Below are 16,932 nucleotides of genomic sequence, written 5' to 3'. Positions count from 1 at the left end.
TTTAAGGGGGGTCTTTGCGAAGATAGAATTTTTCATTTTCCCCAATATTACCATAAAATTATTATAAAAATAGTATATGCTTATTCGAGAAAACTATGCAACACATATACCTACTTTTTTAAAAAAGTAAAATAAATACCACCACCTGGATAGAACCACAATTGTGTTATTCTTTCTGCACTAGAAATTTCCCTCTGCATGTAATTGTTGTGAAGGCTTAGACCAATCGCTTAAATTCTGTTTCAGAGTTCTAATTTATAAAATGAAGAGAATTAGGGTAACTATCCAATAAGATCAGTGTGGTAATTGAATGATTTAGTTGATTTAAGTAAAGCACAAAATAAACATGATTTTATGTTTGCTATGATGAATATTATGTTTATGGGTGATATTATTATTATACCAGTGTATACATCATACTACATTATTTCCTATGCGATACAGCTATTCAATTAATTTTAGTTCAGCGACCCTTTTATATAAGCCACTGCTCTATTTGCTGGGTCACAGCAATCATCCTGAGATCACAGAGATCCCCTGTTCTCATGAGGCTCATATCCTAGTACAGAGAAACTGATAAAACAGTAGTAAAAATACATCAGGCATATGTGTGTATGTGGGTCTATATATGCGCGCACATAAACAAGGTCATATCAAATGGTGATAAGTATTTGCAGTGAAAACAATCTGGTTGGCGTGATAATGAGTGACTGGTTTGATTTTCTTTTTTAGATTGGGGAATCAAGAAGAAAATATAAATTGAATGAGAGAGAAGGCTGGGCCTGAGGTCTGAGGCATTTAGACATTTAGAACACAAGCGGAAGAGAGCCAACAAAAAAGACGAGGAAGGAGGAGTCACTGATATAAGAGGGAAAACAGAAGAATTCAGTGTCACGGAAGGTAAGATAAAATAGTACAATGCCATGCAGGTGGGATGATAAAGGAAGAGAAACAGCCACTGAATTAGACAACATACAATAAGGGGGTCTAGACATAGTATTGGTTACCTTTCCAAGTAGTATTGATTGCTGCTGTGATTACATCTATCATTAAGAGCAGCTAGCATTTATTGGTCACATTAAATGCTAGAAAGAGATTTTCTTTTACATTAACTTTTACACGGGTTAACCAGTTTAGTATCCACAAAACTTTCTGACTTGGCCCCACTCTTATTGTCATTTTTCAGATCAATAAACTGAAGCAGAAGAGGTTAGTTATACAGCTTGCCCATTGTCACACAAGTAGGACATGGGGCCGGGCTGTGCACGAGCCCAACAGTCCCTTTCCAGAATTAGTGCGCTCGCCTCCTTACAATACCCGCATTCATGTAAATGAATGTAGATCGTAATTTTGATGCTTGCATAATAATTTATTTTCAATCTCTTATTGTTACATATGTAGAAAGTTTTCAAATTTCTTCTGTTACAAACCATGAATGGCCTCAAACACATAGTCTTACATACTTATCAAGTCCTTAAAGTAGAATTATTATTTCAGAGTGTGTTCATTAAAAAAAAAAAATTAAAACTCTATCAGATTTCCCTTCATTCTGGTTACATAAATTTACATACCTAATCATTTCTTCACACATTTACCAGGATGGGAAATTATAAGAAATTAAGACCTATTTGTGACTTAATTTGCATTTTATTATTACTGAGGTTAAACTTCTCTTTCTGTATTTATTTGCCATTTCAAATTCTTATCTTGTGAATGACCCATTTCCACACTTAGCTCTTGTTCAGTACAGTGGCATTTATTCCTTGCTTTTTTAAATAAGTTTTTCTCTGTTTTTTTTTTATTGATATAGAAAAAATTTATAACTGCCTACCCCTCACATATGTTGCAAATAATTTCCCAATTCTGCATTTAAATGATAACTTTAATCTTTCAGCATTTAAACATTTTGCATTTTTATTTATTCATTCCCTTGGTTGCCACTTAGTTGTTTTCAATTGTGACATTATCTTTAGATGGGCCATCTCCATCTCAAGATCATGTTAAGGTTTCCTTAGGTAAATGTTTCTTTTTATTTGCAAATATTTCAAAGGAAGGCCTAGAGCTGTATTGTTCAACATGGTAACCACTATCTACAAGGAGATTTTAAATAGAAATTAACTAAATTAAAGTAAAATTTAACATTTAGTTCCTCAATGCACTGAGAGTGTTCAGTAAGCACATGAAGCTGTGGCTATCGTTTTCAATATGGTGCATCTATAGAGCATTGACACCATTGTAGACATTTGTATTGTCAGCATGTTTCAGATTTGAGTACGGACACCACTCACCCAGGTGTGCGTTATAATTCAGCTCCTGACTCGGATGGTCAGAGAGGAGACCTGAGGTTGACACATTTAACAAGGCCCCAGATGATGCCATCGCTGCGGGTCCTTGGATCAAACTTTGAGTAGCAAGTGTCTAGATTTATTTTTTATGCAAGGCATTGTAAGAGTTCTTTACCTATGTGTGTACGCATGTCTCTGTTTATTTAATTATATTACTAACTGACATTCAATGGCATATCTATCACATGCTAAATACCCATTTATGCTTTTCCTACACTTTCTGACTTTTACTGATTCACAGTCGATTCCTGTCATATATCACAAAAAAAATTAGTGTAGAATTGCAGAATGCTTTAATATTTAGTCGAGAAAATATCTATCAATGGCTTTTCAAGTTCCACCAAACATCATATATTGTTTAAAATTAAAATTACATTCACTTTGAAATCAATTTAGTAAGAAGTAATTGTTTATGAAATTGATTCTTTTTGTTCCAGAAGGAATTTCTCTGTTTCTCACACCTTCTTTTATGTCTCTCTTATGGACTGAATGTTTGTGCCTTCTCTTGTCCCAAATTTATGTTACAACTCTAACCCTTTATGTTTGGAAGTGAGGCTCTTGGGAAGTAACTAAGTTTAGATAAGTTCACGAGGGTGAGGGCCCATGATGAGCTTAGGCTACTTATGAGAAAAAGGACTCTCACTTTCTCTGCCCCATGAGGACACGGCAAGAAGGATTTTAGTTTACTAGCACCTTGATCTTGAACTTCCCAGCTTCTGGAACTGTGAGAAATATATGTCTGTTGTTTCAGCCTCCAAGTCTATGGTATTCTGTTATAGCAGCCTGAGTTGATTAAGATAGTCTCTCAGAAAAAATTTTATTTTCTCTAAATATAATCCTATGTTTTTATATTTAGTCGGTCATCCTATGGTACTATCTCATAATTTCTAGTCAGTTTCAAAGTGGTTATGGTAAATTTTTCAGGCGGAAAAATATGAAATCCCTTTGGAAAGATTTTTCCCTCCTTAAATATTTGAGTTTTAAGGTGGTTATTTCTTTTTTAAATGTGGTTTTAAATTTTTATTTTTAGAAAGAGAACTTTATGTTCAGTATATGAGTTCTTTTGAATTTTCTACTTATTTAGGCCATACCATGAGTTAAAATCTGGAGTCAGGCATTTATCCAACAAATCTCTGCCAGTGGCCAGGTGAAATCAATATGTGGGAGCCTTGGGAATAGAAAGGAAGGGTCCCACTCTTTCAGGAATCTCGGACTAGCACACTTGAAGAATATAATAGGCATATTTAGAGGAGTGTAAAAAAATCTCATGACTTAGTTTTTTATTTTGTATCTTACTGCTTTACTGAATTCACTGATCAGTTAAAACTGTTTGTTTGGTGGAAACTTTAGAGTTCTTTATGTACAGTATCATGTCATCTGCAAATAGTGAGAGTTTTCATTCTTTCTTTCCAATTTGGATACTTTTTACTTCTCTTTCTTGTCTTATTGCTGTGGCAAAGACTTCCAATATAATGATGAACAGGAGTGGTGAAAGTGGACATCCTTATCTCGTTCCTGATCTTAAAGAAAACACTTTTAGCCTTTCCCTTGTTTTTTATTGATGAGTAATAATTGATGGGGTATTTATTGATGGAGTATTTAATAACACAGAAAACAAGCTTTAAGTTTTGACTGTGGCAAGTCCGGACAGTGGTTAAGAAAGATGACCAGAATAAGATAAACCTGATTTTTGAAACTTGAGTAGAAATTATCCATTCAAAAATGGAAGTGGTTGTTTGGAGTGAGTGTCTGATTTGCTAGAACATGTAGGGTTTTTTTAAATAGCAATATTTAAAGTTATTTTTGAGTGTAGAGATAAATAAATTTATCATAAATGTAAACCCTTCTAAAATCTTTACTGGAAAATATCTGCTGATAAATCAAAGGAGGGATGTCTGGGTCAATTCATATGTTTTCTGCCATGGAGGTATTCCATTTATTACCAGCTGGCATCCTTGACAATATGTATGTTATTAGAAAATAAATCTCACCCCCCACACACCCCTTACTCAGTATTCCAGATCCCAGAGTACCATATCATTATCTATTGCTCCATGACTCCTAAATCATATGTGTAATTTCTGTTGACATCTGTTGTCGTATAGGCAAAAATCATGAAGAATATATGGTTCTCATTCTACCAAGTCTTTCATTTCATGCTCTTACCAAGATGCTTAGAAATCCTGATTAGATGGGAAAAAGATCAGCTTTTTCCCTAGTGGAATAATTTTATTATAACAGAGGTGTCATCTCCCTAAGCTAAATGTGGAAAGAATAATAGAAAGATTATAGATCATGGAAAAAACTAGAAAGGCTTTATTAGAAATGATGACATGACTTAGAGAGCACATCTTGATCTCTTTAAATAAACCCCTTAAAATTAAGGTAAGTAGGTTGATCAGTCTTAATTCTCACTTTTCTCATTTGCATCATTGTTATACAAAAAGCACTCCCCACCATCTGGCTGATTTATAGACTAAAAAGCATTTTCAGGGCTCGACTCTCCTTGTCTGTCTGAGTTCATAGAAGTGATATATTTAACCCCAATAGCATCAACACAATTTGTCAGTACACTATAAAAGAAAGAGTCAAACTCTACACTGACTTAAGAGCTTTAAAAGAATGTTATGAAGCATTTTAATGACTGATTTACTATTGACGTAAGAAATATCTATGTATTTTATGAAGATACTCAAGAAATAAACTAACACATAACCATAATTTAAACTTCATTGGCCTCTCTATATCTTTACTCTTAATATAAGTATTTTCAACTTATTTCTGTCCATTGCGTTTTTCTCTGAGTATTATTGATATAAGTAAAAATGAATTTTACACTTGGTTCTATGATTATTTAAAAATGTAGATCCTTTTTTTGTTTTACTCAGCGAGACCCAAAGAATTAGTTCCGGGGACCTTCCAGACACCAGCCCACAAATGTGCCATAAATCCCTGGACACAAATATGTCTCCAGAGAAGAAATTGCTCGATCAATAGACAGCGTGGTCTGGAATGAGGACAGAGTGGGACTGAGAAGACGAGGTTGAAAAATCTGATGGTTTCTAAGCTCTATTTTAGGAAAAGAAGGGGGAAAAAAAGAAATGGAGGAGGAAAGAAAACACACTCATCATAAATTTTCCTGAAAATATTCAATTGAGAGGTCCACAGGTTATTGTAAATATGCTGCCCCTACTCTTTTGGAATAAAAAATTCCTATTTTTGGAAATTTTGTGATAAAAATGGTGGTTTCATTTTATAGTTAGCAATCACATGTCAGTGTCTCCTCACTTTAGTGATTGTAATTATCCAGGTGCATGAAAACAAGGTCATTGAGATCCACTGTGTTGGCCAAAGATATTGAGATGCACAGTCAGCCCGGTGACCTTGAATCCAATGAGCTGATGGGTGTGAGGCTTGAAGCAAGTCAGTGTATTTATCTTGGTATCAATTTTCTCATATGTAGAAATAGGCTTTGGACTCATGTCTATTCGAGCTCTCCATAGTTCAAAAATACAGCACCCCAAACCTGATAGAATCATCAGTTATGATAAAGTATTTCTTCTCCCAAACTGTCTGTCATATAATTTCCTTATAAAGAGTCTTTTCTGCGTTTAGTCATGTGCTGAAAGACAACTTCTACGAGAACACTTCACCACCAAAAATAATGATACATTACTAAACCTCTTGATCACAGTGTGGTGGCTGCTGCTAGTTTATAAGTGGTACTTGAGGCACTTTTCTTTTCTGTAATGTGATAAGTTTTTAGAATCTTTATGAGACAGAGAAGGAGAGAGAGAGAGCGAGTACGAGGGGAGGGAAGAAGGGAAGGAGAGAGTAGGGGAGAGAGATAGAGAGATGTAGCCTCTTCTCTTAGCCGATTTCTCTCCTTCTTTTCATTTATCTAATCTCCTAGAGTACATTAAACTAATATCTAGTTTCAACAAAAAAGTAGATGCATGAAGACCGGGAAATAAGTGACATACATGACTTACTTTAGGAATGTATTCTAGGACATGTAAAAACTGAAAGCCAGGCTACAGTAATGTAACATGATGATTTCATTTTCCCCCAGATATTTACAAGTTAAAAAATTTTTTGCAAAATCATAGTACAGTCACAGATGCCATTTAAGACTCAGGAAGGTAAACTTAAGTTTATAATTTTTTTATGGTGTGTTGAGGAATGAAAAATTACTTTATATTTAGAACATATTTTTCTAAGAAGCAGGTTATGAACTTAGGTGTTTACGATAACCCTGGGCAAAATCAGTTTGCAAGTGAAGATAATTTACAATAAAAATTATTGGGAAAGAATGTGACAGAAAAATACCTACAGGTCACTATTGAATAAGCAAGTTCATTTTTCCCCTCAAAATCGATATTTTAATCACTTATTGTTATTTTTATCATATCAGCCTACATATTAAAATATCTACATTATACTTCATTACACTTTTTACTCTGAGCAAAAACAGGTTAGATTAAAAACTTAGGACTTGATATATGTATATATGTGTGTGTGCATATGCACACATATATTTTTATGCATATATACACACATCTATGCATAATATATGTCGTACTATATAACACGATCTATATGTATATATTAAGGGGGATATTAAAAATGGAATCAGGAGAGTCCTTAGTAAATGTAGGAAATGACTTTAAATAATTTCAACAGTGAGTATAGGAATTAGCGACAGGGATGCCATAGTTAATTCACATCTTATTTTCATTAAAAAAAAAAAACATGTATTCCAAGCGAGACCTTGATTCAACATACATGTGCGCTGTGCATGTTGCTTTTAAGTGGGCTAGTTTTGTTCTCATGCCATAAGAGCAGGTGGCATGAAGCTGTTTGGATGAGGTTAAAAGGCTCCTCCCCTCTTTCCCCAAGCAGCAGCTTGAAGTACGTCAGCAGTAATTGTGTGCCTGGCTCGACCGTGCAGGGCGGGCGGAGGCAAAATTGATATCAAATAAGGGTATCAAACTGAGATCTGGATGTTCCGTTTAAGTTGTTGCTCATTTTCATTAGCCACACCAGGGGTGGAAGCTTATAACTTTACAATCCTCCGTAGTGAAAACAGTTATTTTTTGATGGATTTGTATTTTTCTTCTGCATAAGGACTAAATTAGTGTTGTAGTGGATATAAATGAAGGGATTTCTTTAACCTCTTTTCATTTTATTATTTACTAATCAGACTTCAGCTCAGATACATAAAGAGAGAGAGAGGTTCTGTTGCCTAGATGTAAGGCCTTTAATGAGGATGGGAGGCCCCAGGGAGCCGAAATCCGAAGTAGAGCGATGCTGCTTTCGGGTTTCTTGTCATTTCTTCAGTTGCTTCTTCGCCTCCCTTTTTCAATGGGCCTAGTGAGCAGGAACTATCCAAGGTGCTAGAATGCTGGCAGCTTTGCCGCTCAATGCAGACGGATTGCAGAAAGAGAAGAAAGATTACTGCTTATTTCAGAAGGTAGGTTCTTTGTTTCAGAATCCCTGATTAATCAGCAGCAGCATCAACAGACTAAAGCAGCTGGAGAGGAGAGAGAGAAGCAGGAAGGGAGGGAGTCAGGGGGAGGGAGGGAGGGAGAGGAGACAGAGAGAGAGAGAGAGAGAGAGAGAGAGAGAGAGAGAGAGAGAGAGAGAGAGAGAGCGCGAGCTGGTTGTTACGGGGGAGGGACCATGCCACAAGCTAGGCTGCTCCAAACCTTCTGTATGTAAGTGGCAATGAGAAAGAGCATCTTTTTGGCTGAAAGGAGACATTTAGAGAGGATGTTGCTGATTTTTTGTTTTCATTTATCTTTATCTTTACAGAATATAATCAAATGAGGCACCTTAGCAAGCCTGGGTGATTGTTTCGAGTCTTGTAATCATCTGTGTAGCAAAGTGGGTAAAATCATTGAATTTCTTCCCGGCTGGACCTGGAAGGAGAGGGGCTGTGTGTTCGTCCCCACCCATTAGCTATGCCCTCTTTTCTCTGAATGTCGATTTAAGGAAGCAAGCACCTGTCTTCTGCCACAGCATCTTCCTAGAAAACTTTAAAGGCCATTTTATCTGATAGGAAGAACCTCAAGAATTCTCTGATCTCTAGTGATGAAGAATCTGGGAGTGGACACTTTCCCCATCCAGATACAATGCACTTTAACTGAAGAAAAACTGAGCTGAACTACAAGTCTATTCCTTATGGTGCTGGATTACTACTCCTACAGAACTGCCCTGAGATCAACCGCGAGAAAGGGCTCAGACAGACACAAGTCTCCTTCTGATTATTGCACTTAGCTCTCCCTGGGGACTTAAATTTTGGTATGTATCTCGTTTTTCAGATTCTCTAAGCATGCTAATTGAATCCAGCACTAAATAAATCAAGCAATCTGGTTATGAAATGGAATGGATTTTAGCTGGGGATACTTAATGCTGAAGTTTGCATGTCTTATTAGGAGGAACGGAAATAAAGCCACAGCGAAGGCATCCAGGGCTTTAATGAGCCTCAGACTGTTTTATATCCTCTTACCCACTTAGTTACATTACCACAGAAATGGTTAAACTAGATTTCCATTGGTAAAATAAGCCATGTTGAATTATTAAAAACATTGAGAATATTTTCCAGGGTATTAATTGGCATTCACGTAGTGCATGCTAGCTATTTATCTGCTGTTCCATACCATAAATATTTTACAGCAGTCTCTTAGCACACTTGCGTTAGTCCAATTCTATGTTCTCAAAAATAATACAGTACTCCCCTAAAAAATACAAACTATCAGACAGACACTAAACCTGAAACTGCTCCTTCCTAACTGATTAGACATAAACCTTTTTGAGAAACATGTATTTTAATAGCTGTTTAGTCTCATCACAATAAATATTTTCTACAGAATTTCAGATGGACTTGTTTTACTTGGGACATAAACTTATTTTGGGGGGGGGGCGGTGTCTCTAATCTAATTTTTCCAACTACCAGCAATATTTAAAATGCATGAAATGTAGGCACTCTCTACAAGGAAGAAATATTACATGAAATAGTATTTATTTGCATTAGAAAACCCTAAAGTTGTTTTGGTTCCAGAGAACTGGATTTTTCCCCTAAATATAGCTCCCAAGTAAGGGAATTTAATTGAAGAGTTCACACTATAGTTTTGGCCCCTTAAACATGCAAGAATTTATAAAAACAAATAGTGTGAAATAACGATTGTAGTGCAAATTAACTCCTCTCTTACTTCTTTATGTTATAAATAATGCTTCAAATTATTTTCTATATTGCCAAGTGGTAAACAAATTACTATAAGAAAATGTAAGCCACACGTACTGAAATTATTTTATTTTTTCCTATGGAAACTGCAACATATGATTGCCAACTCAGCAAAGAAGGAGACTCTAAAAGAAATTGGCAAATTAATAAAAACAGACCCAAGAAAAAAATATTATGACTTTACAAGGAACTATAGAGAAGCCCAATGACTTGAAGCATTCTGTAAAGTTTAGAGGGAAAAGTGTAAAAATCCTAGACACCGGAAGATTGGCTATTGTTTAAAAAAAACAAATAAGTCATAGACCCCCCCCCCTCATTCAACTATAATTTGCATTGTAGCTTCAGTCAGTAATTTATTAAACTGACTATACTATATACTGACTTTGCGCATACTGCCTTGTAAGCATCTGGAAACATCTGGCCAATGGCTCAAAAAAGTACCTTGGTCATTGACATTTTGCACAAATCCCCTATAGTAGTAGAAATGTACAATCACTTTAGACCATGGGCAAATAGCACCATGACAACCTGGAAGTTGGGGAGGAATTTCTGATTTCTGATGCTGCTGCATTCACATGCTCTATGCCCATTTTACCCATTTGGGAAGGGAGAGAGTGGAGAAAAACTCACTCCAAAGTAATCTGCTTTCTGAGAAAAAAAGCAATCAGTGTCTTTGTCGTCACTTCAACAAGCTCTCTTGGTTTTAACTCTAACATTTCCCATTTTGGGCAGAACAGCTGCATTTTGATGACAGCAAGAATGAGAAAATGAACGTGACAGTTTGTGGGGTTGCGAGTAGGATTTCAAGGATAATCAAAGTGAAATTACAAGACTGAATTTTGACAGATTATGAGGTTTTATCAGGAAAACAATTTGACATGGTTTACATGGGTTATGTATTATAACCAGGCAATCTAGTCTGTTGATTTGGTCCAATATGAAGTCAGCAAATTTTAGAAATTAATTTGCATACATATTTACATATGTATGTGAATCCTGATTATTTAAATACTTATATTTTCACAATGTGTTTTTAAATTGGTGTGAGTACATGCAAAAATTGTAGAAGATCTTTTTTTCTCCTGTTGAAAAAAATAATATAGTCAAAATTACATCAGGAAACTTTTATTTGGATGAATCAATACTACAGGGTGAAATAAGAATCTCTGTCTTAAAGAAGATGTGATGATTGGAGTGGGAGGGAAAATCAAATTTTAATAACTCAAATTGTAATAACTTCCTCACAGTGTTGAGATAGGTGTGGTTTGAAAACCTCAGAAATAAATAAGAGGTGGAGACTAGAAAACTTTCTCATGTGCAAATAAAATGAAATACATAAATGTGAAATGAAGGCAAAATGTCTAGGCTTTCACAAGGAGATTTATTCCCTGTATATATTTTGTTTTTCCCAGATAATACAGATAACATTATAATAATAACGCAAATTTTACCTTATTCTATGAACTGTAAGGACAGCTTGTAGGGTTAGCCGTGACCAAAAATTTAAGAAGCTTCTCATAGAACTTCAAGAATTCACTCCCAAACAAGTGGTTTTCTTCCTCTACCACTCAGTAGATGTGGAAAACAAATGGATTAATGAAGATTTTTACAACTTGGAAAACCGAAATTTTAGATGGGGGACAGCTCCATTTCAGAAAGTCTGAGTAAATTTCAGAAAGTCTGAGTTAGAAAGGAACAAAAGAACCAACACCCCTGAGAGCCAGTGGACTAATTCACAGATGATACTGGTATTCTAGAACCCTTCTTTCAATACATGGTGGTGAATGAGCCATAGATAATTCTGCCTGAGAAGTGTGTGTGCATGGCCAACCACCTGAGCCCATCCTTATGGAGCCGGAGTGTTTGATGTCACAAGGCATGAAATTACACTGAAGGAGGGATTTGTTCGAAATTTTAAGAAGAGAAAAGAGAACTTTAACATGTATGAAAAGATGCATGCTTAATACTTATCTGACCCTGTTTGCATATCTTTTCTTCAACAAAAGCCTAGAATTAATTTAAAAACTACTCTAATCTATGAGGAACCCAATCTTGACATTGGTTAGTGCCCCCATTAAATTTGCTTTGGTAAATTGACGCCACACGAAATTGATTTGTAAATTTACAAAAGGAATAACCCATGTAAATGTATGATCTTTAAGTTTTTGCATTTGCTTATTTCTTTAAAACGTGCTCCAGTTTTTTTTTTTGTTCTTTTTGTTTTTTGTTTTTTTTTTGGCTTTGACAAAGTCTTGTAGTATCTCAGCTTCTTGAGTTCTTTGGATGCAATTAGTGGCAAGAGAAAGAGAAGAAATAGTGAATTTTTTATGTTTCTATGTGCTTTATTTTGATGTCATTATGCATATTTTATGTTCCACATGTATATGTACTAGATAATTTTATTTCAGTGGAAACATTTTAAAGAAATATAATGCTACTTGCAGTTCCAGGCTCAACACTGGAAGGTATAGTGATGGTTTCACACCAAAGAAAATAAAGAAATGATTAATTCAATAAATGCTTAGTGCTTTAAATATGACCTAAATTCCCCTCAGTATAAATTGGTGCATTTTAGTTGAGTAGAGGAAAATTTCAAATTTTGGGAAGTATCGCAATATTATACAAACTTATCTTTAGGAGGGGTGTGGTTAACAGAAAATAAGTTTAAAAGGCAAAAGAATAAAATAAAATAAAGCTGAGCAATTAACCATCCAGTTGTATTTAAGTCAATAGCCGTAGCTTTTATAAGAATGGACGATTCTAAATACAATAATCCAGAAATTAAACAAAATGAATCTCCTACAAGTGCTGTGGAATCCAGCAGTGGAATAAAGGAGTAAAGTGAAGACATGAAGTTACCTGTGATCTGTATGGGAATTCTGATGTCAGTCACTTCAGGTGGTTTTCCAGGAGAGTCCCTGAAATAAATTTTAAATATTGGCCACAACTTCTAAGACAAAGAACACGTTTACACAATTCCTACACTATTTTAATCAATGCTGTGCCTTCCAAAGAAACCATATCTACCTTGTGGATGAAGACTACAGATGCCAACTCCAACCAGTGCTCTAGGGGCAGGGGATGGCAGTGGGGTGGCAAGCTTTGGGAATAGGGTAGGAAGTTAAAATGTCTAATTTGTTGTGAGCAAAAATGGCTACAGATTTATACTGGTTCATATAAAAGGGCTAAATGTTGAAATGTTTCAATATCACCACACCAAGCAATAATGAGGGAGGCCAATTGATTGTGATATATCTGAAGACGCTATCTGAAGAAAGGGGCCCATATGCTTCTTAACTATGTTCTTCTAAGATGCAAACTTTGGGAATTAAAGGTGCCTCAGACAAGTCTCATAAAATGCTTTTATACAGGATTTTTATTCAAGGACCAGAAAAAAAGAACTTGATTTCATATCCAATGGTCAAAACACAGCCCAATTTTTGGTGGTAAAAAATATATATATCTTTTTCAATATCTCTTTTAGCTGTAAATATAAATTTCTGAAAGAGAAACAGATTTATTACCATACTTATCTGTGGGTTTTCACTGCTTAGAAATGGTAGCAGTCATAATAAGGTAGACACTTAACGTGTGGATAACTTTTCTTAACTGTTCAGTTGCCTCGGAAACACCTTTTGGTTTGGGAAGGTGGTGTATGAATATTGGAGAGATTAGATGAACTTTGTGGTTGATATGTCCCAAAGCTCTTATTTTCTAGATGTAGAAAATGGGGCAGAATTGGGAAGTAGTCTGTCTACATGCATTTGGTTAGTGGGCATATCTGTTAAATCCTTTTAAAGCTTCCATTTGTAACTAAGAGAGTTCAAATGCACGAAACATTCTAGTCACTTATGTTCCAAAGTAAGAATATGTTTGTTGAGGAGTTATTACTAAACATAATTTTCATCATAGTTAAGAATTATGAAAAGTATCTAATACAAATGTTATTAGATACTGGTTATTAGAAAATGGTAACGCTTCTTGAACACTTACGTGCATTTCCAAACTGTTTTTTCAAACAACATAAGGAAGTAAATACTATTCCAACCACCATTCTTAAAACGTGGAAACAAAACTTTGCAGAGGTTAATTCACTTGCACAAAGTCAGAGATCTATGAATGATTTAGTTGGGATTTTCAGGCCATATTGTTCGACTTTTCAGCTCTGCCTCACTGTCTAACCCTGTCCTACATTACAAACCAGCCTTTACATTTACACAAAGAGGAAGAAAAGTTTGATGCTTAAACATTGGTAGGGTCAAAGATTAATTTTAATCTTAATTTTTGAAGTCTAGATATAATTTTACACATTTTTTTTGTTCATTATCAAAAATGGTGGCCATAAACCATGACAAACTAGTGAATGTCACCATTGCTGCCTGTGTCAATGCTCTTGTTACGCTGTATTGTAATTGTTTATTCATTGTACTTTTATACTGTAGTGTGAAAATCTAGAGGAGCACAACTCTGCCTGTATCAGTGCCTGGTTCATAACTAGTGCTCAAGAAATAGTTGAATAAAAGAATGATCATGGAATCAAGTACTTCTCTAGATTTAGATGACATAAGCATGTTTACAAACATTGATTTGATTTTCATTTTTCTGAAGTTTTACTAGATTTTGTGGTTGATTTTCAGTCTCCAAATTTTTATCTTAGTAAAAAAATATCTTTTAATAATACACTTTTCCATAATATAAATTTTATAATATTATTTAATATTTTTTCAGAATAAATGTAATGTAAACTCTGGCCAGCTTGAAAGAACACATAGTAACAGTTAATTTTCAGAAGTACACAATTAACCTTACTTCTCTTTGGAATATATAAACTGCAGAAAGAATCTCTTGTGTCAGTTGGATAGGAGAGAAACTTAAGGCAAGAAATAAAAACCTCTGGGTGATGCCTAATACAATGGAAAATATACAGTTTTGCTCTAGGGCAGAGTGGGAGTGATCACCTCCCACCCTGAGGCATGACTTCTAGAGCCTTTGTAATACTGACTTGGTTTGCTTAGCTATGGTAGAATTAATTGCCATAAAGTTATGCAGAGCTTTTTTTACCCATGCACACCCAGTGATGAAAACCTTGATAGAAGTGAATTTTCAGTAATGGTAATGCTTTAGCATATTTTTGTATTTTTTTTACCCCAAATTGCAATCATTTGTAATAGTAATTTTCTATTCCTCTGTGTGTCCACCACTTAAGCATCTAATCTGATGGACTGATATTAAAATACAATTCAATTATGTTAGATAGTTGGAATTAAAAGACCATTTCATTTGCCAACCCATTATGGCTTAAAACCAGACCAAAAATAATAAAACAAAATTTAAAAAAAGTTGTGCGCCAACAAATAACTTTTATCCTCTAGTTTCAACTATTTCATGCATATTGGGAAATAAATATAACCTTAAATTCAGAGTGAGTTTCAAATAATGTATGGATTGACTGGCAGCTAACATGGTAATAAACTGTGAGAAGAAGAGAAGTTTCCATAGCTACAATCCAGGTTATTGAATATGACTATACTTGTAAAAAAATCAGAATAAAAATGATTTGTAATGGCAGAAATGAAAGTCTATGACTTCTACATGAAATAGCTGAGCTAATATTTTAAAAATATCTTTCGGGGCCTTTGAAGAAAATAAAAAGATGTAAAAAGATGATTGCAATTTTGGAGAAAAAAGTTAATTTATAATTTTTAAATGACCAATTTTTCCCCCTTGTTAATTGATTTTGCTTTCAATTTTTTGATCTGCCTGAATTATACTATACTATACTGTACTGTACTATACTATACTACACTAAGTTATACTATAATATAGTTTCCTATACTATAGTGAATATGCATGTGAGGACAGTAACCCTTATTAAGCTAGAAGGGTAACATACTTAATCTTGTATGTAATTAATTAAACTTCGGTTCTATTTTTGATTGATTAAAGCACGGTTTCTCTATCCCCTGGATTTATTGATTTCTATGATTCATTGAATACCTCTACTTCAAGGCATGCTGATTTTTATAGCCTGCTGGTTATCCATCCACCCATTCATCTATACCCATATACACATTTGACATTACTATTGCTCTCCATCCTCCTTCTACAATTTAATTAGAAAAATATTAGCTAACACTATTATATAGTTACTACTATTGAACTCTATGCTAAATTCTTTACAGTGATCATTTCTCTCAATCTTTAACAGGAGATAAGAGAGACTATTATCATCACTTTATAGATGAGAGTAACATGCATTGGTTTAAAGTTCTATGTTGTTGTTTTGATTTGATTTTGTTTTTCAGTAATCTTTTCCATGGCTGAGGTTTTTAAAGCTTCATGTAGCAATAATAATCACAGCTGTCACTGTTTGAATTACCAGACTGGTCAGTATTAATATGGTCCTGATGACCTGTGATATTTGAGTTATAATGTCAAGCCATCATAGGGCACCATTTTGAAAAATAATGGTGGGTCGAAAAGGGATTATTGCCAAGACAAATTATATGAGAACTGTCTATTTTCTTGATGACTGCTATACCCTACATGAATAGTTCAGATTCATAAATCTTAATCTAAAATTGTGAGAAAAACACACACGACGAGAAAGTTTGTTTGAAATAAGTATTTTATTTGAAATTGAACAGAAAAGTGTTTATGGTGATCAGAAATAAATGAAGCTTGGAGCTGATATGTTTTGTTGACATAAGGACACATTTTTGAGAAACAAAATCATGACTAATTAACTAAACCAAATGTTTATCTTCATGCACTGCACTGTATTCACACCATAATGTTACCTTTTGATGCAAAAGCATTGGCCTTTGTCATGCGAATTTTGTTGCTTTGATGAGCGTTTGCTACTGAGGCAACATCCATTTACTATTTCTTCAAATACTCTGATCGTTTATAATTTCTAAAGAGACATTGTCTCCAGGTAGATACTATCATAATTGTTGAAGTTTGGGGCTGACAAGATATTTGGGGAAATAAATAGCACCATGCTTTTATCTTCAGCTTTGATGAAGGGAAAATGTGTTCTCATCCTACAGGAAGTGTTCCTTTTTACATGCTCTCCTCCAAGATGATGAGTTCTAATCCTGAGAAAGACCCTTTGGACACATTTCTCCAATATATTGAGGATTTGGGGATGAAGGCCTACGATGGCTTGGTTATTCAGAATGCATCAGACATCGCTCGAGAGAATGATCGCTTGAGAAATGAAACAAACCTGGCCTACTTGAAGGAGAAGAATGAAAAACGCCGAAGACAAGAAGAAGCAATAAAACGGTAAGTAGGAATAAAAGTGTTCTGAGTTTTGTGCACACAAGGAAATCTGTG

The 16,932-nt window shown here is 34.7% G+C and overlaps 1 protein-coding gene across 4 annotated transcripts in view; it reads left to right on the top strand.

Annotated features, from left to right (window-relative positions):
- Positions 1-7,374: 7,374 nt before the first annotated feature.
- NYAP2 (neuronal tyrosine-phosphorylated phosphoinositide-3-kinase adaptor 2) overlaps positions 7,375-16,932 on the top strand; it is a 233,521-nt gene continuing 223,963 nt past the window's right edge. The window contains exons 1-3 of one of the 4 annotated variants that reach the window (XM_016118879.2): positions 7,375-7,818; positions 8,160-8,648; positions 16,644-16,881. In XM_016118879.2, coding sequence (XP_015974365.1) covers positions 16,661-16,881 — 221 coding nt within the window. In that variant the 5' untranslated portion in view covers positions 7,375-7,818; positions 8,160-8,648; positions 16,644-16,660. Of the gene's footprint in view, positions 7,819-8,047; positions 8,649-16,643; positions 16,882-16,932 lie in introns of those variants that run through there. The other 3 variants (XM_016118878.2, XM_016118881.2, XM_016118887.2) reach the window with 3 other exon arrangements.

This window comes from Rousettus aegyptiacus, unplaced genomic scaffold (genome assembly GCF_014176215.1).
Source record: "Rousettus aegyptiacus isolate mRouAeg1 unplaced genomic scaffold, mRouAeg1.p scaffold_m13_p_2, whole genome shotgun sequence".
NCBI classification, from domain to species: Eukaryota; Metazoa; Chordata; class Mammalia; order Chiroptera; family Pteropodidae; genus Rousettus; species Rousettus aegyptiacus.
This window is presented reverse-complemented; position numbering and strand designations above follow the sequence as displayed.